The following is a 21,255-nucleotide window of genomic DNA, read 5'->3' as shown; positions in this document are numbered from 1 at the left end:
CTGCCGCTTCGCTTCATGCGGGTCTGCAGCGAGGCATTGTGGGAAACTCCCAGGGCCAGCTCTCCCCCCTCCCTCTCCTGTGCTGCTCTGCCTCCATTTCTCCTCTCTGCGGAGCATCCACTCCGAGGTGGGACGCGAGGACACGGCAGGTGGGACTGAAGGTAGGGGGGTGCTTTCCCTTCGGGGCGGCCTTGCAGGGGCCGGTGCCCGAAAGGCAGAGGCGGGGCGGGGGGGATGATGGGGTGCGCGACGTGCAGGTGGGCAGAGGTCGAGCTGCGGCTGTGCTTGGGGAAGGTGTGTACGCATCTCTGAGAAGCGAGGTCAGGGGGCTGCTCTAGCGAGAGCATTTCATCACGAGCCCTGGCTGATGCACTTGGGCCGCAGGCTGGCAAGGGTCGCTGCTTGGGCTAACTGCAAACAGGACTCGCTGGAGAGGTGTTGCGTTCATCCTCACCAACAGCTCCTGTGTCATGCCTTGTTCCTTGAAGGTCAGATGGCTGGCGTGAGCATCCCTAGGAGTAGAAGACAAACATCTCCCTTAACCCAAGAATGATATAGCAGAACACCACATGCAGTTTGCATTGGCCAGTGTTTGGTTAACGGTGTTTGTGCGTAATGATTGCTGTGAATTTTGGGCAGGGCTATTCTCTGGGGGGAAATTTCCCCTCCATGCTTAAGAAATAAATAAGCACTAGAACAGGCTGGCACAATCTAGAAGCACATCTTAAAATTTAAAAGCAACACTGATGGTCTTCAGAGGTTATGGACATTTATTTAAATTACCTTTAGAAACTCAACTCTATCCAAGAGGATAATAGGCAGCTTTTTGCAGTCTTTTCATTTCAACCTGCCGTGGCACATTTTGCAGGCCTGCACAATTTTGTTAATTTTATGCTGGTTTTTTTTTTTTTTTTTGCATCAACTGTTTTGTTGTTCTGTTTAAGTAGCTATTAATGCTGTGAACACAAACAAAACTGTGGTTCACCCAGTGAGTGCAGTTTCTTGCATTCTGTTAGAAATTTCCTCCTTTGGAGTGATAATGTTTGGGTTATATTTCTCCCCCTGCTTTGTGCTAGCTGTGTGGGTGGGTGGGTGTGCGCGTGCGTGCCATTCTATCCTAACAAAAGCAGTAGATTAATGATGCTTACAGCATCATAGCTTTCTTCAGACTGGCAGCAGAGGTTATAAAAATAGACGGGAAGGAGGAAGTGCAGAGTGGCAAAGTAGCTGTTGCCCCAGCTGCCAGTGGGCACTGAAACACTGATCATCCTAAAGAATACCAATCTGCTGAGTGCATGTTGAACTAGACTACAATGCTGAATGTAGTTATGTCTGCTATCCTTTAAATAAGGCTGGTTTCCTTCTGCTCACCTGTTTCTCATTATGATGGGAAAATACCTGTTGATTTAGCTTTTTTTCCTTAAGTTCACTGGTAGATTTCCCAAACTTCAGGATATGTAAATGGAACAAAAATATTTTTTAACCCTGCGGTATTTGAGCTCCCAAACAAGGTCTGACTTTGCAGGAGTGTTGAGCATGCTACAGTCTCAGCAGTTTTATTTATGAGCACTCCATCCAAACAGGCCAGTATTTCTGAAAATCTACTTTCCCAGGTCTACATTGCCAAAGGTCTTTTATTCAGAGGGACTGCCCCTAATTTCAGAACTGATCCATATGAGGCAATGAAGGCCCCCTTTGCTTCCATTCCAGAACATTTTATAGAACCGGCTACATCACAGATTCAGAGTCCAACCTAGCTAACAACCTCCCACTGAAATCCATGCAACAGGTTCTCAGTCTGGTGCTGTTTTTTTTTGTTATTTGAATAGTGCCCAAGTCTCTCTGGGTTTGTCTCTTCCTTTTGCATCGTAATCAAGCAGGTTTACTTTCAGATTCATGGAGCTGTCTCAAGTCTATATTAGACTAATAGCAGCGAGGACTCCAGCTGGGTTTGCATCATCATCTTCACTCATGTAGGCACTGAAGACTGGGGCCACTCACTCTTCCTCTGCCACTATGGATAGCATTGCTGAAGCCAAAAGCTGCTTGCATTGGTGGCTTTATTATTATAAAACGAATGTTTGATCTTCCTGGTCTTAAATTCTTTGATCTTCTACCAATAAGTGCTGGATGGTACTCCACAAGCTGCTCATACCTTTGCCTTGTAGAGATGTACATGGAACACTGAAGGCCTTCCTAAAAACCTAGCAGTCTTTTTCTTTTAACACCCCCCACATACACATGCACATACACATACTCACTCTCTCTCGCTCTCTGTCCTGGCTTTCTACCATGTGCACAGTCTGGCAAGCTTCAGGTCTTGGTGGCATTCGTCTTACTCAGGCCTTTGAGGGAGAGCTCACTGCAGCAGAAGGAAGACAGATTTTGCAGGCTCTTGTTCATTCTCTTTCTCGCCCTCCCCCCCAGTTAGCTTTAGTACAGATAATCCCCCATGGACAGTGGTGTGTCAGTGAGTCAAAGATGCTTCCCTCAAAGTTTTTTCTTGGCATTATCAGGATACCAGCAGGAGAAAAGCGCCTGGTTCAGAAGATTTCTGGCTGGCCTGGGCTCTCCATGCTCATCCTGGGGAGCTTGTTCTCTCTTCTAAAGGTCACTTCCTCAAGCTGAGCCGGGATCTCCGACTGCAGTGGCTTCTTATATTTCAAATGTGAGATGGCAGCTTTGGACCGGTGCCTGTGATCAGCAGCCTGTAAAAGCTTGCAAGATCTCCAGTCCAGTCTTTTTGTCTACCTCCACAGAGCAAATTGGGGGTGACACACACACCAGCCATTGTATAGTTCTGAATTCAATTAGAGAGAAACAGAATTTACCAGTTATTAGGAATGCTGATAAGCTAAACAAAGCTCTCATTCTCATTGGAGCCATTGTTCCTTATTGTTGCACAGGATTGGAGGGTTTTTGTTCTGATGAATTTGACAGACAGGAGGAGGGCGAGAGAAGGGATGGCACAGACTGTGGCTTATATACACAAAATGCAGCTGACAGAACCACAGTTCTGTGCCTCTAACAAAGACAGTTCAACTGACTTCAATATTGGTTCACATTATTGCAGTGTTAACCAGCGCTTATCCAGAATACCCCTGAGAGTGTATTGTACTTTACTGAACAACTCTTGGATGCTGTTGAGTATTAACAATCCCATTTCTGAGATGGAAAGGGTGATAAGGACTGACAGTAACAGACTTGGAAGGGCAAAGCAGCATGTCAGGTGATATGTCCTCTGGGGCAGACACTCCTATTTGCCCTCTGTCATCTTCCTCTGCAATCACTCGGCAAAGCTGCCTCTCCCCCTAGGGCAAAAGTCTCTGAGATGACACTGGCATCACAGAGTAATTAGGTTTCTTTACCTGGGCAGTGTCCTATTCTGGCTTTTTGACGAATGTGCTTCCTCCTCCCCAAATTGCTGGCTCGATTTTTGTTCTCTTAAATAAGTTGCAGGAATCTTAAGGTGAAGTAGTGACATAACTGGGTTCCCAGTGAAGCAACCAGCTTTTGCTTCTGCTAGAAGAAAGACGGGTGGAGAATCAAGAAACAATTATGCAAATTACTTGTGTTTCTTTCTTTAAAAAACTAGTGCCTTCCTGCCCCTTGATTCTCTACTCTAGTGTGTCACAGAAACAAGCTACATGCATAGGACCAGGCATGATTTGTAATGGCAGGGATCACTAGAGGCAGGAAACAGGTTTGAGTCCTGGAACAATAATGTTCCTGAGAACATTCCCGTACCTATGGCCATATAAAAAGAACATAAGAGAAGCCATGTTGAATCGGGCCAGTGACCTACCCAGGCCAATACTCTGTGTCACATAGGCCTATTATGCACGGCCACCGAAACGGCGATTTCGGGTCACATGGAAAACGCGGAGGGGGAAGACGCGACGCATACCGGTTATGTACGGGGCGGGGCGCGACGGCGGCAAAACCCAGAGTAACCGATTATGCATGCGGCAATCCGGGCGCCGCTTCTGGTTGTGCCCCGGTCACCCGGAAGCTGCGCTTTCTTCCGCGTTTCACTGACGCGGCTTTTTCGGCGGCATGTACCGAAGCATTGTCTTGAGGACATATTTATCTCACTCTCCCTGAAATGAAGCAACTTCTCTTCATCGAAGCAATTGCTGGCATTTGATTCTTGGTTGTGTTGCTATTCAAAATCAAAGGGATTTTCTTCCTGTTGACTGAGACAGGAAGAAAATGATACATGGCAGATTGAGAGAGGGAGTCATAAATATCAGGGGGGGGGGTGTTGTATCAGCTATGCCTCATGACTAAAAAGGGTTTGCAAAGATATTTCATGGGGTGCTGCATTACTTTTATGAGCTTCTAAAGGCAGCTGGTATAGTGGTTAGGAGTGCAGAGTTCTAATCTGGTGAGCCAGGTTTGATTCCCCGCTCCCCCAGATACAGTCAGCTGGGTGACCATGGGCTCGCCACAGCACTGATAAAGCTGTTCTGACCGATAATATCATATAAGAACCAGGTCTTCTTCTTCATTTTCATGTTTTACATATAATTTCTGCATTGAAACCATCACAGTGTAGCATGCACTGTTTTTATTGCAGCTGAAATTCATGCAGTCACTGGAGAACAAAGAACACATATGAACTACGCTCACAATATGTTATTCTCCTGGGATGTCTGGTTCCAGGGGCCACATTCAGAGAGCATCCAGAGCCTAGAAGAAAACCAGGCTAGGAATTAGTCCCATGAAATAGCAAAGGCCACAACTGGGATTGTAAATGGCCTAGACCTGGCATGCACATGGCTGGCCTAAACTCTTGGACCATGAGTTTACTAAAGATACCCATTCCAGACCAAACCTCCAGTGCTCCTGCTTATGAACTGCAGGCTAGTCCACACGTAGAAGAAGAGAATATATTTAAGGATCCCTTAAACAACTTTCTATACAACGCAACTTAGAATTCCTGGCCGGTACTTGTAGTGTTGGGGGAAGCAGACTCTCCTTTTGGGACAGATTGGGAGAACAGCTCCTCAGCTAGATCCAGTGCCAGAGAGGAGAGGTGGAAAAGAATGGGAACTGACGATGGAAAGGTCTTCAGAATCACACCACTTCAGGCAGGTGGTTTAAATAAGGTAATGGTTTCCTCTCTTGGCTTAGAGTGCCAACAACTGGAGTCCCACTTACAGCTTCATAGGAGGCAAGGGGATGGCTGGTAAAGCACAAATGTTGATCCTAGGTGGGAGAACTTTCAAGTTCCCACTAGACTCCAGGTGGCACCTTGATATTTTTTGCTATTACAATTGGTCTCAAGATGATCAAGGTAAGTTCCCCTGGGGGAAACAGCTGGTTTGGAGGATAAACATTGTATTTGATGTGGTCCTCCATATACCAGGTCCTCCCTAGGTTCCACCTCCAAAGTCTCCAAGTATTTACCCATTCCAGAGTTGGCAACTCTATAGTTTGGGGATAAAGTAGAAGAGTGTGAGAGGTTTGACTCCCATGGCTAGTAATAGCTTTCCCAGCCACAAAGCTCTTTTGTATCTTATATTTTCCTCATGTGTGGTCCAACAGTGCCTCCATATATGGATGTACATATCAATTGCTTATACTACTGCCAGAATTCTATATAAGCAGACTGCAGTATTTGGGGGAAATTGCAAGAGGCTGTCTTAAATAAAATGTGAAAAATGTAAATTTGCTTTCTAGATCAGATGATACTAAAGGTTCCAATAAGCCATCTTAATGTCCTGTAGGTAGCAATCGTATTAGGCTACAGCTGCATTAGTTTTCCTAATATGATTTTTTGCTTACTTCTCTCCATCATGCCACAGTCTGTAATTTTTATGCAGTTGGTTCTGAATTCAGCAACAGTCTTGCTCTGCAGCAGGAAAGACTTGAGAAGATTGAATAGCCTAGATCTGTGCCTTCTCCAGGAACACTAGTTCTCAGGGGCAGATCTTGAATGCCACTACTAACTAAATCCATTTGCTCTTCTAATTATTTGTGAATTCTAACAGTGGGGTCATCAGCAGATTTGATTGGACTTGCAATGAAGTGAGAACTTCCAAAGTGATTAACACAACTGTTTAATAACATACAACCACCCGAAACAACTGGCAAAGGTGAAACTAGAGCGACTTGCTTATATAGCCTATTTTCCCACCATTTCCTATGTGCAGGAAACAAGCTTTTACAGATCACCCCTTACATTGCTCACTAAACACAGAATATAACACTCCTCCCTCCCCTTGCTTGACATAGTCCTGTAAATACTGGGGCTTCAGCCTCTCCCTGGATGAGTAGAAGAAAAAAGTCTCAAGCCAGTGATGGCGAAATGATTTATTCCAATGTTCAAAACAATTTCAACTGGTTCCCAGGTATAGTCTGTTTTTGATATCTTCATCAGTGATGTTCTCAATATTGTTAATAACTTAATCTTCTCTAATTGTATTTTTATGGGTGGTGAAATTATAGAAAATAACCTGATAATGTCTTAGTTTATGTAGTTCAGTCCCAAATTGGACACATAATATCCAAATTTGTAGGGGTCTACTAATATTAATATTAATATCAAAATGTGTAATTTGCAAAGAATTATCATATGGCATCATATGGCTTAATTTTGATATCATGACACATAATTTGCTTTTGTCTTATATTTCCACAGTTATGATGGTTGTTCATTTAGTCTGAGGAAGAGTGGATGCACTCGAAAGCTCACGCCTTGAATGAATCTTTGTTGGTCTTAAAGGTGCCCCTGGACTCTATCTTTGTTGTGTTACTTCAGAACAAAACAGCTACCTACTTGAATCTAAGCTTTTACAGATTAACCCTTAAATTGCTCACTGAACACAAAACATAACAGGAGTTGCTATATATTTATATTTATATTTATATTTATATTTATATTTATATTTATATTTATATTTATATTTATATTTATATTTATATTTATATTTATATTTATATTTATATTTATATTTATATTTATATTTATATTTATATTTATATATTTATTTGGTGTGAAGTCGTGTCCGACCCATCGCGACCCCATGGACAATGATCCTCCAGGCCTTCCTGTCCTCTACCATTCCCCGGAGTCCATTTAAGTTTGCACCTACTGCTTCAGTGACTCCATCCAGCCACCTCATTCCCTGTCCCAGAAAGCAGCAATGTCTATAGGTCTTTCCCAACCCTACCTCCCAGCCATTTTCTGATCATCAGTTATGTTAGTCTTGTTTCTCCTTGTAGCAGTTTTTTATACAAAAGAGCTAAAGCTAAATGAGTAAAGCTTGCTGTTGCCAATTGTGAAACAAAGCCAGAGTGGGGGTGGGTTCCTCCTTTAGCCCTGGTTGTGCACTCATCTGTGTGGGAAGCCAAGAGGCAGAGAAAAACTATGAGGGGAAAGGGGTTGAAGAATGGCTGAACCACTTGCATCCGGTATAAAGGCAAAATATAAACTATACAACTGGAGAAAAACTGTTTTGTGCAAATGCATAGGTGCCAGTCTTCACAGTTCTGGAGGAATTCTGGGGTGAAAATAAGCTGGTACTGAGAACTGATATCTAGAATGGTTTCGTGCTTTGAGCCTTCAACTTGAATAAGTTCCTTCCTCCACTTGTTTGTAGACATCAAACCCCACATTTTGAGGAACCTGTCTGGCCTACACAGCCATCTCTTGCCTTCCTGGATGTCTTACCTTTTAATTGCTTAAATGGATGTACAGTTAAATGTATGAAATGACCACTGAGAGACTTTGTATGCCTGAAGTGATATGAATGGCCTGGGTTTGTTATTTGATCTCTCAAGGCACATTTGCCCATGGAAGGTATCATTTAATGCTGCAGTGCTCAAGTGATGAACAGGAATGTGCTACTCAGTGCTTCTTCTACCTACTTCTTAGAACGAGAAGAAGTTTTAAAATCCACTGGTCAAAGCAAAGCTTTTTTATTTCTCGTTACAACACAAAGTACCCCCAGTTTTTAAACGCTCCAAACCCTTTATAAACAAAATAATATTGGATTAAATGTAAAAACAAAACAGAACATTTTTTCTTGGAAGCACAGAAGCATTATGCAGTATCTTCACGTTTCTCATTTACGGAGAGAAATGCTGTTCTCTTTCAGGTGGGACTGGACTTTGGCTTCATTCACATGATGCCCTGATAATCAGACTGAGGACTATCTAAGCACTGGCTGGCTGATGGTCTATGTTCAGTCTATGTTCAGTGCCATCCTGATAAGTACACAATTTTGTATACAAATCATTTTGGAAACCTGGCCTGAAGAGCATTCTCCAGCAACATTCAGAGTTGCCACTGAAGTGTTGTTTTATTTTCAATACAAAGAATTTACATGTCTACCCCTCTACAATTATCTCTATGATCCTTGTCAACCTAGTTCTGTATGTGTTTCTGAATTCCTTATTGCGTGGTGTAATGTAGTGGTTGGTGTAGTAGTTAGGAGTACGGACTTCTAACGTAGTGAGCTGGGTTCGATTCTGTGCTCCCCAACATAGGTGACCTTGGGCTCGCCACAGCACTGATAAAACTGTTCTGACCAAGCAGTAATATCAAAGCTCTCTCAGCCTCACCCACCTCACAGGGTGATTGTTGTGGGGAGAGAAAAGGGAAAACTAATGTAAACCACTTTGAGACTCCTTTGGGTAGAAAAAAGTGGCATATTAGAACCAACTCTTCTTCTATTTATAGGAATTCTTCTATTTCAGAGAATGTCTGGGATTCAAAAAGGATCAGGCATGGTAAACTTTTAGCTACAGAAGTGTGTATTGTATGCACTTTAGAGGAATCCTTACACATCATTGCACTGAGGAGTTGCTATTCTGGTTTGGTGGTTCTTTGTAAAGCAGGATATTTTCCTCCAACCCTAATGGCACTGTTTGGGAAGTTTCTTGAAACGCTTCCTTTTTCTTTTATGCCTGTGATTCAGTGCAGCTGTGTGAATGCATGGGCTGGGACCATACGCAGAGCCATGCAGCCTCTTTGATATCCATATTGCTGCCATTTGTGCTGCTGAAGAGAAAGGTGATATTTAGTTAAATTTTAGATAGTGGACACTTAAAAATGCTTAAGAGTCTTCAGTATTTTCCTCTGTTGTTTTTATTGTCTGCGGAAGGGTTAGGTGACAGTTGATGTTATGTGTGGGGGTGTAGCAGAGCTCTGACAGTTATTTTTAGAATTAAAGACCACCCCAGGAAGCATTTAAATATAGAGGAGTTCTGGTTGAAAGAGTGGAGCTGCATAAACTTTTCTTCTGTGTTTCTTGAAAGAGTGGAGCTGCATAAACCTTTCTTCTGTGTTTGTCTGCACAGAATGACCCCCCAACTGCATGTCCTCTCACCTACCATACTTTCAAAAAGCACCGGAAAACTGTTGAGTGAAGATAATTTGAATAGGAAAATAACCAATGGAGAAACAGTTAAGCAAGCACCCAACCCCCCCCCCCTTCCCACCCCTCTGCTCAAAACTGCAGCCTGCTAAGGATGGAAGGTAGAAAGAAATCTTCTCAAGGTTTTGCTCCTCAGCAATCAATTGAAAGTTCACCAGAGACCATTGTAGATGCCTGGGTCAAAGCTTTAAGGCCATGGTTCTGTTGCACCAGGCATGGGTTGTCAGCTTCCAGGTGGGGCTGGAGATCTCCTAGAATTCTGGATTGAGAAATACCTGGAGATTTTGAAGGTAGAGCCAGCAGTAGACGGGATTTGGGGCAGGGAGGGACCTCGGTGGAGTATAATGCTATGGAGCCTGCTCTCCAGGGGAAGTGATCTCTGTTGCCTGGAGATGAGGTATCATTCCATGGGATTCCCAGGTCCCACCTGGAGGCAAGCATCCCAACCTAGAATTAGATATAATCTCTGAACTAAAGATATCACTCCCCCTGGAGAAAAAGACTATTGTGGAGGATGGACTCCTAGCATTATATTCAGCTTAGGTGCCTACTCTCCCCAAATACCCAAGCTCCACCCTGAAACCTCCAAGAGTTTCCCCAATCCAGAATTAGCAATTCTATGGACATGCAAGCACTGAGACACAGCCCTGGTGAGATAAGGAAGGGTTCAGCTATGTGGAATGCTTGTGCTTTTGACTGGCAGGAGGAAGCATCACGGTCTTCCCATTTCCATGTATGAAATAAATTTAAAGGAATTTTTTTTACTGTTATGATGTTCATAGGGGGCCAGAACAAACATACCCAGTTCTAGAATTATAGTCTTTGCTCAAAAGTCGAAAGACAGGGAGGTGTCAATCTTTGAGACAGATTTACAGAAATGTTGAGTTATAATCCTATAGGATGGCTAAAATGTAGGTCATGTTGCAACTCTGTCTTGCTTTGGGGCAGGGAGAGGCTTTGTCATTCAGGATCTTTCTGCAAGGAAGACAGAATCCAGTTTCACAGAAATGCGGCTGCCTGGTGCTGTCATTTTAGAGAGTAAAAATAACCTGATAAATGAGCCTGCTGGTTCATCTCCGAATGAAAGGACACAAAATGCATTTGGGGGAAGGGGTGTTACCAGGAGATCCTTGCTCTTTAGCTGGATGTCTTAATAAGCCTATATTTAACTTGGCTGGTAGGCAAGCTCTCTGTGGGGCTCTGGAAATGCTGAAGGCGCATGAAGAGATAATGATGAGGACAGCTTCCTGTTTGCGTTGTGTGTTCATAGGCATGTTACTTACACCACCAGAACCCTTGATGCTGGGGGAGGTCGGGGGGAGGGGGCGGGAAAGGTGCTTGGCTGGATGGCTCCTGTTCATTTACCCTGTTCCCGTTAAACCTCTATCCCTCTCTTGCTCTGGCATTGCTGTAGCTAAGATTTTGCGGGCTGTGTTTGGCTGTACAGCACCCCGCTTCATTTGTAAGCCCCCTCCCAGGTTAAGCTGATAAATTGTTTTCAACAAGACAGCTCAGAACGGGAAATGCAGAGGCACCCACCTCCCCCCATACCATTCTTTCCCATGTACCTTGATTACCTGCTACTAGTTTATGGGGATATTTGTCTTCCCTTCTTCTTCCGCCTTGTCTGTGGCCTGTATTTGCCCCTTCCAGCCATGCTACCAGGTGGTCAGACCTAAAGAGACTGCCTGGGGCAAGAGTCCTCAACCTTGATAAATTTGAACGCATGTTTTTAGTTTAGAAAACAGGTAATGGGCAGCACTAAAAATGGTTGCCATGGGGAGCGGGGTGGCCAGCCACCACCATACAGTTACCATGAGCCCTGAGGCAAATAACAAAATAAGAGGTCCCTAATCCAGTATCCTGTGATGGAGGTGAGTGTCCCAAATGGTGATCCCTAAAGACACTAAGATAAATCCTGCTGGACTTTTCTACAGTATGCTCTGCTCCAGTGAAATGAAGTTGGTTCTTTGCTTTGGGAAGAAGGCAGTGGGCCTCAGCAAATACATTAGCTAGCACTACGGTGCCTGCGGGCATCATGTTGGGGATCACTGGTTCAGGGCACTAAGGATTTATGTTGCAGCAGAAATGGAACTGTCAGTGCTAACATTTCTGCTTCTCACAAACAGTGGGTAGATAGGAATGCCTTCAGGGGGTGACCAGTGGGGTTGCCAACCTCCAGATGGTATCTGGAGATCTCCTGTTATTAGAACTAATCTCCAGGTGATCAAAATCAGTTCCCCTGGAGAAAATGTTCACGATGGAAGGTGGGCTCTATGGCATGATACCCCATTGAAGTCCCTCCCCCTCCTCTGGCTCCACCCTCAAAATTACCAGGTATTTTTCAACCTGGAGCTGGCTGCCCAAGTGACCAGGAACTTTTGTGTCTTGAGAACCAGCTTGGTGTAGTGGTTAGGAGTGCTGACTTCTAATCCTGCGAGCCGAGTTCGATTCTATGCTCCCCCACATGCAACCAGATGGGTGACCTTGGGCTCGCCACAGCATTGATAAAGCTGTTCTGACCGAGCAGTAATATCTGGGCTCTCTCAGCCACACCTACCTCACAGGGTGTTTGTCTGTTGTGGGGAGAGGAAAGGGAAGGCGAATGTAAGCCGCTTTGAGACTCCTTCGAGTAGAGAAAGGCAGCATATAAGAACTCTTCGTGCCATTCCACAGAGCGCTAATGTTGCTGAAGTCTAACTATTGTATAATGCTATTTTTTAACATTATGCACAATGTCCTATACAATCCACAACATTCCTGCAACACTCCCGCAAAAATCACTTTGATGTAGTGCTTTTCGAGGAATTGTAAAAAGTGGATTCCCCCTTTAAAAAAGCGCTTGACTCCTGAGAACAACCTGCAACACATCTGAGGAAGACATGTGCGTTCTCAATATAGTGGTAGGAAGAAGGTTCCTCTTTCGTTCCCACCCCCAAGCTTCCAGGAGATGGGGAAGGCTTTTTTTCCCCTTCAAGCCGCTGATAGCAACGAACACAGGAGCACGCGGCTTCTTTAACCAAAGTTCTTGGACAACTAATGCAGCAGTGCCAAGCAGAAAGCACCCTTCTTCAAATGTATTAAAACTTTCACCATCACCGTCATTGCTTGGGGGAAAAAAAGGTTTTTTTTAATGGAAACGCGTGTCAACGAATAAATGCGAGCGCAGCATGTTTTGTCCAATAAAGGAATGTTTTGGGAAGAGAAACTGAAAGACTGCTCTTTATGGAGCAATGAGTAAACATATATTTGTTGCCACTTGTATTTTCAGGGTTTTTTTTTAATTTAAAGGGAAAAGGGGTTTTTGGTGGCACTAGGATATAGATTTCATTGGCTCTTCAGTTTGATTGATGGCCAGAGGCCGGCAGAAACTCCACAAATTTGTAGCGATTCAGGCAAGACCGGAAACTTGTGGGTAATGAAAACAGCGTTAGTGGGAGAGCCTTTTCTCTGCTAAAAATGGCTGTGTGAGTTATCATGACCTGCTGCTATTAATAGTAGGGCTTTACAATAGCGCTTACATTTGGCTACATTGGCAGTTGTACGGAATAGCCCTTCTTCTTCTTAATCCTTGTGGCGAATGTGATTTGCTAGACAGGACTGAGAGAAGAGGGAAAGTTTTGCTGTTCAAGGTACTGGAGGTGCTGCTATATCTAAGGCCTATTTAGAGAGGCCATATCCAACAAGACCAGGATCCCTTGCCTGTGGCCAGAAGTAGACTATGAGACAGTGTTTTGTTTGCAATCAATTCCAATCAGTTCTGCTTCCAGCAGTACCCTTAGAACAGGAATGTGCACTGTTTCCTGATATTAGGTTGGTGGTGACTCAGTACAGTTGGTCACATGACTTCAGTTCCAAATATCTAACATTTCAAAATGTGCATTGCATTCTTCAAAACAAGGACCTGTTTAACTGGCTTTGCTTCCCCCATGGTAACCGGCCTAACAGCCAAGGTTAGAGGCTTTTTCCAGATACTTCCGAGATTAGGGGCAGAGGTGTTATTAGTGGTTCTGGGTCCCTGGGCAAAAGTCAAGGGTGGCGTTTCAGAATCACTGTCGCCTCACCAGGGCCAGTAGCCCTCATCCTGGGCAAGGTGGATAGAAACCACTGCAGCTGATGTCAGAAACCAGACAAGACAGGTGCAAAGCACTGGCTCTTCTGCTGCCCTTGAGGGAAAGCAGTTGCCCACCTCACCCCTGCAAGTGTGAGGCCCAGGGCAGTTGCCTGATACAGTACTCTCAATTACAGAGGTAGGGACCAGGTAGAGGGTCCTTTCTGCAGTTACAGTTATTCTCCAATTAAGGAAGGTCCACCTGGTACCTTCTCTGTTGTCTTTTAGGTGCTAGGGAAATGTCCTAGATGCTGAGGCTTTGAAAGTGTGCACATGTGTGTGTCAAGGGGTGATATGTTCATTTATTATATGCTGTTCACTTGATGTTAAATTGACTGTCTTTTATACTGATGGCATGACTCCTGTCCTGATGTTTCTCATTTCTTCCCTAGTTTGGTATTTTCTTTGTTTGTATTAACTTTTTGTTAAAAGAAATCCTGTATTAGGAGACACGGAAACCATTTCATTAATAATAAAACCATCACCTCTATTGGCCACTGTAGTTCAAAATAACTAGAAGGACAAATTCTGTCTATTGTCTGAGAACATCTGGCGCAGCTCTAATCTTAGGGGGGTCTAGATGGTTGTCCTGATCCTTCTCTTTCTGTCATTTTCTAGGGTAATATGTCCAGGGAGAATACTGTCTGAGTGGAGCACCCTTCTGGGAGACTGAAGGTCATCACTGGAATAGGTCAAGCATTTTGAAGTGGATTTTTTTGTGACCCGCTTTTGGCTTGTGAGGGCCAAGTGAAGGGAACTATATAAATAGCTGAAACAGCCTAATAACTCTCTGGTTTGACACAAGAAAAGGAGTGCACAGGTGAGGAGAATGGAATCTAAAGGAAGCACCCGAAGTGGAAACAAGCCCGATGCCAAGATTGCCAGCTCAGGAAAAGCTGAGAAGCCTAGCCCTGGGCCCACCCCAACTGCTGAGAAGAAAGAAACCCCTCCCAAGGAGCAGCCAGCCCCTGCTGCCACCACTCCAGCAAAAAAGGTGCCAGGAGCAGCAGCCAATGAGGCTGCAGTGGTGAACAACCACAGCATTGGGAAACCTAGCTCTGCTACAGCAGCAACTGAGGATCCTGAGGGCGGGAGCCATCCTGCTAACTCGGAGCACAAAGAGAACAATGCTGAGGAATCCCCAGGCAGCAGCATCTTTGAGAACATGAAGCCACTGATCATCGTGGGAGGAGCCGCAGTGGCTGTCATAGCTGTGATTGTGGGAGTGGCTCTCATAGCCCGAAAGAAATAAACCCCAAGGAGCACAGGGGAGACACTCTGGGCCATGTACAGATCCTTTTGAAATAAATGCATGCCGTAAACACTATACATATCTATAAATATGCAGTATATAGAGAGGGAGAACTAGCTAAGCAGAAGTGTAGCACTGGCAATGGTCTTGTTCAAGAGCAATTGCCACTGTTGACATAGTGTGAGCAGCATCCAGTGCACTTGTGCTCTTTTGTGTAATATAATTCAGCTTGCACTACTGTGTATAGAGGGCTTCTTCTGGTCAGTATAAACAACTGCTGTTTTGTTTCCCACACCCTCTCTTCTCACCTTTCCTCCAAATGCTTAAATTTAACTCCAGTGCCACATTCAGAGTCTCTTGCTTAGTTATGTTGGGTTGTGATAGAGCAGATGAAAGGACATTTCCCACCAGCAGGGTCACCTGTTAACCATGGAAACAGAGCATCCTGCAGCCATGCAAGAATGTTCAAAGATACATAAAAAGGAAATTTCTTCCTTACTCTGGGGGAGTGTATGGTGTCCCCATTTACTGATCCACCCTCCCTTCCAAAGTGCAGTCTCTCAGCCTTTTCTCCAAATTTAAAATGTAGGTAGCCTAGGAGGCTTGGCAAGTATGAGAAGGAAGCACAGCCTGCTGAGATCTATAGCATAACCTGAGGCCCATCAGGTCTTGTTATCCAACCATAGTTGCATTCCTTGTAGTACTAATGGTAGTCTGGCTTCTGATCTCATTGGGTTTTGGAGTGTAGGAGAATATTCCTTCTGTACATGCATGACAAGCACCAATCTGAAGCAGCTGAATACGCTTTGGAAACTACTCTCATAGAGCATAGATGCCTTTGACAGAGAGTGCTTCCACCTCCATGTATTGAATTAGTGTGGCTCAAAGTTTATGAGAGACCTTCTGTGGACATGGATTTTGGATTATTGCTAGTCCTGCTCCATAGAAGGCTATTCTATTATTGTGGGCTGTACAAGAGGAAGAAGAAGAAGAAAAAGCAGTTCTAAGAATAGTTAATGTAAGGGTTTGCATTGTTTCTTTTTTCCTTTGGTATGATAATGCTCCTTTCTTCCTCTCAGCTTCTACCAACATCTGGATCGTAGGCTTGGAGATATTTATATAGAGATCATCCTGTCCCAGTTTAAAGGACTGGATGGGTGAACCTCGGCTCTCTGAGGCTTTACAAACTCCCATACTGGGGGTAATAAAGGAATGGCATTTTGTTTTCCTGGAAATCACAAAAATGGACTCTTTCTTATAATCTGAACTGACCAGTGTGTATGATGAGAGGACATTTCCTGTATCTTTGCTTCATTACTGGTTTGGTGAAATGCTGGAAGCAGATGGAAAAGAAGCAGACGGAGGTGAAGTGAAGTAGCTTTGTTTTGTCTACCAACGATCAATCCATGTCCATACAAACACTGGAACATAGAACACATCATACCATAGCAATGATTGAATAACCATTCCAGATCAGTAGCTTCCAACAATATATTTTTGCTTGGACTGTACCAGTGGAAAAAGTGGTTATGAAAATCTGATGAATTTTTCCATGTAATTAAAGTAGACTGAACTAGTCTTTGCAATGGTGTTTTTGCTGCTGTTAGGTTAGGAGATGCAAGAGCAACCAAGTTTCCATCCTAGCATGTAGTTGCTCAGAAACGAATGTGGGAACTCAGTTTTTGCATTTTTAGCCTGTCTCTAATTCTAAATCCAGAATGCTACTGAAATATGCTATGATGGTGACAGTGGCAGGACTACAGTTCATCATCCTGAAGAGCAACTTTTTTCTCTTTCTCTTGTATTTATGGCTGTGATGTGATAGGTTAGGTCTATAAGGGAATCATTCACTGGCAGTTGTTGCTTAGTACTGTGGTGTTCCACTGTCTTGAATCATTCTCCAGAACCCGCCCCCCCTTTGCCAGTCACACCTGTATTTTTGTGTGTATATATACAAGCTTTCCTACCTACCCTGCCTTATTTGAGGATATCTGTGTATATAGATATTACAGTTTACTAGAGTCTTTGTAAAGCTACAAACCCTGTATTCTTTGTACAAAAAAAGCAAAAGGCAACCATTATTTGCGCACCTGCATTCACACAAAGTGTCCATGTTTTGTGCCACTTACATTCCATCATGCAGCATCCGGACCCGTGGTTTCTTTACAATAAAAGAATGTGTGGTTGGCCAACAGATGAATGTATTACAATCCCTCTTGTGCCAGGAGCTGGAACCAATTGCTTCTAAATAGTCCCTTCAAAATAATACATCTCTGCCAGCGCAAATCATCTGGTAAAGGTTGCTCTGCCCCAGCTTTGCCCCTAGGGGGAATGTGCCCATATTTGCAACCAAATTCCTCATTAAAGATTTATGTGTAGGTGGTGGATGTGTTATCGGCATCCTAAATCTAGTGGCAGCCTAAATAATCAGTGATCTGGTTAATAGCCCTTTCTAGGTCCATAAGGCTGAAATGGAACTCAGATTTTAACTGTGATCAAACTGAACAAGTATTGTAAAACAGCCTACCCCTCTACCCATCTTTGACGTCTTCAGGCCTCTACTGTGCTATTAATGTGAGTCAAGATTAGATCAATGACTTTAATAACTCTTTAATAACCTTTCAACTGAGTCATGATATCATCCTTCCAAGAACTTTGCCATCAGCCATTTGCTCAAACCTGTCTGCAGTTTCAGACTATTATTCCACAAATTATTTTTCTTGAACAGTTATTCTTCCTTTCCTCCAAGGAGCCCAGGGTGCCTTTTTTCTCTCACACTGTAGCCTTTCACAACCCTGTGAGGCAGCTTAGGCTGACAGAGAATGAAAGTCAATAAAATCAGAGTCCATTAGCATCTTTAAGACCAGCAAAGATTAATTCAAGGCATGAGCTTTTGAGTGCAAGCACTCTTCCTCAAAGTAAGAACTCCCTACAAGAAAGAAAGTGCTTGACTCCCAGGGAGCTTCATGGCAGAGAGCGGGCTTCAGCATTTGGGGCTCTCAAGTCTGATTTGATTCACTCGATGCCATCCTGGCCACTGGGGGCAGTACAACAGCCAATGTTGTGGGTTCCCAATCCAGTCCAACCCTCTAGGCCCAGCGGTCCTGCTGCAAGAGCAGCTCATTGACCACAGAAGTGCTTTTTAGGAAGGAAGGAAAACAAGGGCACGAGGAGCAGCAAATGGGAGGGAAAGTAAGGATGCACAGTGACTGGGTTGCACCCCATGTTCCTGTGACGATCAAAGGAAGCTACACATACAGAAAATTCTCTTGTGTATGCCAGATCCCATAATCTGCAAACATTAAATAGCTAATTTAGTTTCATGAACCTTGGGCAGGGGGAAATAAGCTTTTGTATAATATTTTCTTATCAACAAAGCATGCTAGTTTTAATTTGGCTTTCTGCTATTCAGCACAAGTGCAAAGGAAAGTTGTGGCCATTACCCAGATGTGCCCAAAGGGACTACAGGTACATTCCCTTTTCCTGCTTGCTGCAGGGACAAGCATACATTATTTCTACACTGGGAGTTTTGTGGTTGACTACAGGTCCCTCTTGTTTCCAAACACCAAACCAAAGGAAGTAGAATTTACCTATTTTGTGCTAAGAGTAACTGGCCTGCTTCTGGTGTCCTGCAGTTCTACCTCCTAGTTCTCCTGTTAGTTAATCCTGGAAACCCCACTGTCTAGTTCCATATTCAGAAACCATGATGCACGTTGGAGTCCACCCATGGGCTTGCCTTGCATGAGTAGGAAAGATCCATCTTTTAACCACCCTGCTCATGAATGTAAGTAAGGCAGTTAAAGAGTAACTTGGGATCTGCTACTGTTGCTGTGTTGAGATGAACATGTTTATGCAGTCATTGCTTCCACTTGGCAGAGAAAGGCCTGGAGAGTTGGTAGTTCACTTTGTTATATGTACTAGCAGGAAATATTCTAATTGCATGATCAATATTCAATCAATGAAGCAGCAACTCTTGAAAATGTAAAGTACCCCAAGGCAGGCAAACCAGAACACTAAATTTCTTGTATTGCTCATCCTAAGTCTTGGCTCCATCCATCACTGTTTGGTCTTTCCCACCCACATCCTCACATTCCATAGAAGCTCTGCAACCCAGTTCCCACTTCTCTTTGGGAGTGGGGGGAGGGGCTCTTCTTGCACCGCTCTTTCTTTCCTTCATACCCCTTAACTAAAATGTACATTCACTCCCTTCACCCGACCCATTTCAGCTACTGCATACCAGGGAACCTTCTATGTCTTTGAGACAAGCCTTTGAATTTTAGGCCATTTTCAAATTGGGGGGGGGGGGCTTCATACGGCTCCAGATGTAAATGTAACGTATGCTTTTTCTTTTGAATTCTCTCGCACATTAATAGCACATGTATGTAACACACACACACACAAAAATTGAAAAGGCTCATATCCATGTTGGGGAAATGGCTTGCTATAACTTTCTATTAGAGTCTCCAGAACTGAAGGCCTTGTCTTGATTGGAAGCAGTGTAATTATGGATTATTGTGTGAGATTTATGCATAGTGCTTGTTAGAATGCCTAGTTGTACAAAATCAGTTTGCATTTTGTCCAGTGTAATCCAGTCCTATCATTAGCAAGTTTCTGCTATTGTAGTTTCAACAAGTCTACTAAAACTATTTTAAGAGAGCAAGGAAAGTGTAAGATTGCCTCACTACACCTTTTCTTAAGAAATCTATTAACTATTTAATACCTAATTGTTAGACATTTATTTTCAAAAATGCATTTGAAGTAATAGAGAAATATTTTCCAATGGGGAATGCTAGTTTAGTCAATTTGAATATTCACTATCTGCTTTAGGAGGATGTCAAATGATCTCCATAGTAAAAGATCTTGTAAAAATAAAATAAATCACTACTATTGAAGATCTCCCCATTAATGCCAACAGCCCCAGGAGTATTTTATTGAAACTGAACCATGTCAGTTTAGCATCAAGATTTCTTTCCTGAATAAACAGACCCACTTGCCACTTAACACACATTGACCCTGTGTTGAACATATAGATTTGGGTTTCTTTTTTGTTTTGGAGACAACATTTCCTAAAGGGAAATGGAAACCTACCAACACACAAAGCTAGAGAAGGAATTTATACCTTTTGGAATTTATAATCTTGCCTATGCTTCTATGGACACTTTGTATGGGCTGCAGATCAACTCCTAAAACGGCAAAGAATTTTTCCTTTCCCATATAGTATTCTCTTTTCTTTGGATTTTAAAAAGCGTATAAATGCAATAATGCAGGTAGACTAGAAATACTAGATTGAAAATTAAAGTAGTTTAGCTTGTCCCATTGTGACCTACAGTGTTGTACGACACCCAACGCTGTATCCTAGCATTCTCGAGGCTTTCCTACATAGCTGAATCTAGTATTAGCTTTGAAAATCCATTGTGTGAATGGCGGGTGGGTTGATTGGAAATGTGTACGCTCTACACACTGTATGTTATTTGCATCAGAAGCTATATGGCCACTCCATGTGCTATGGAACTGTAAATGATTCCCAATATACCTGTAACTATTATCAGGATTGTGTGAAATAAACAATATATATATATTGTACAATTCCTACAGTGACAGTCATTTGTGAGTTTATATGAGAGCACTCAATGTGAAATATCTGGAGTAATGCAATGGATCTTTCCCATTAGCTTTCTTGACCACCATATGCCAAGTTTGCCATTTAATAATATGAATTCTAATAAAATAATAATTCTAATAAAATAATATTGATAAAACTTGAAGTAAAAAGATGATGGTGGGGGAGTGTATAGCAGAGGAGAATGCACACCTCCAGAAGAACATAATTTGAGCAGTGAGATCTCAAATAAGCCATGTTCATGCTGCAGCAGAAAAAAAGTCCTGAGAGCTCATTTGCTGGTAATGTTTACTGCTGAACAGTAAAGGCCAGCATACAGCAGCTCTTTTAAACTTTGCTACAGTATAGACCATTGTTATTTGCCGACTCCCATGTTTTCTTATCTCAAGGCAACCAAGGGCCAAACTGGACATGACAAGGTCCTCGTGGCTACCATTTTTAAGTGATTTTAAAATGCCAGGAGGGCCTGATCCTGACTGGTTCCACCACAGTGTGGCAAGTTAAGAGGCGTGCCCTCCACACCCCTTATCAAATGCCAAAACAGCCACATGGGGCTGTTTTCATGCTTTGGTGCTTAAAATGATTGGGGGGAGGAGGAGAGAAGAATACACTGCAGGCACAACGTGACCACAAGGACTCTGCCACATTCTAGTTTGACCCCAAGTAGAAGGTTGCCCAATGGCAAGGCATTCAGATTAAGAAGTAGAGGAAATGTGGCTGCATCTGTGCTCCATGCAAGTGGGACCCTTGTCAGGGTATTCTGTTAATTGACATACATTTCAATGCAATGGAGCTTGGCCAAATTTGGCAATACCTCCTTACCTGCCAAGCAATGCTTATCCTTCCTCCCCTCACCCCACAAACTCAGTTGTGTGCTTCATTAATC

The 21,255-nt window shown here is 43.4% G+C and overlaps 1 protein-coding gene across 1 annotated transcript; it reads left to right on the top strand.

Moving 5' to 3' along the window:
- The first annotated feature begins 5 nt into the window (after window positions 1–5).
- Window positions 6–20,335, top strand: CEND1 (cell cycle exit and neuronal differentiation 1). The gene is made up of 2 exons (XM_077321394.1): window positions 6–161; window positions 14,116–20,335. The coding sequence occupies exon 2, from the start codon at window positions 14,327–14,329 to the stop codon at window positions 14,747–14,749; it is 423 nt and encodes a 140-aa protein (XP_077177509.1). The 5' UTR covers window positions 6–161; window positions 14,116–14,326; the 3' UTR covers window positions 14,750–20,335.
- Window positions 20,336–21,255: the final 920 nt, after the last annotated feature.

This window comes from Paroedura picta, chromosome 2 (genome assembly GCF_049243985.1).
Source record: "Paroedura picta isolate Pp20150507F chromosome 2, Ppicta_v3.0, whole genome shotgun sequence".
In the NCBI taxonomy this organism is placed as follows: Eukaryota; Metazoa; Chordata; class Lepidosauria; order Squamata; family Gekkonidae; genus Paroedura; species Paroedura picta.
The sequence above is the reverse complement of the archived record's forward strand: the minus strand, read 5'-3'. Positions and strand labels throughout refer to the sequence as shown.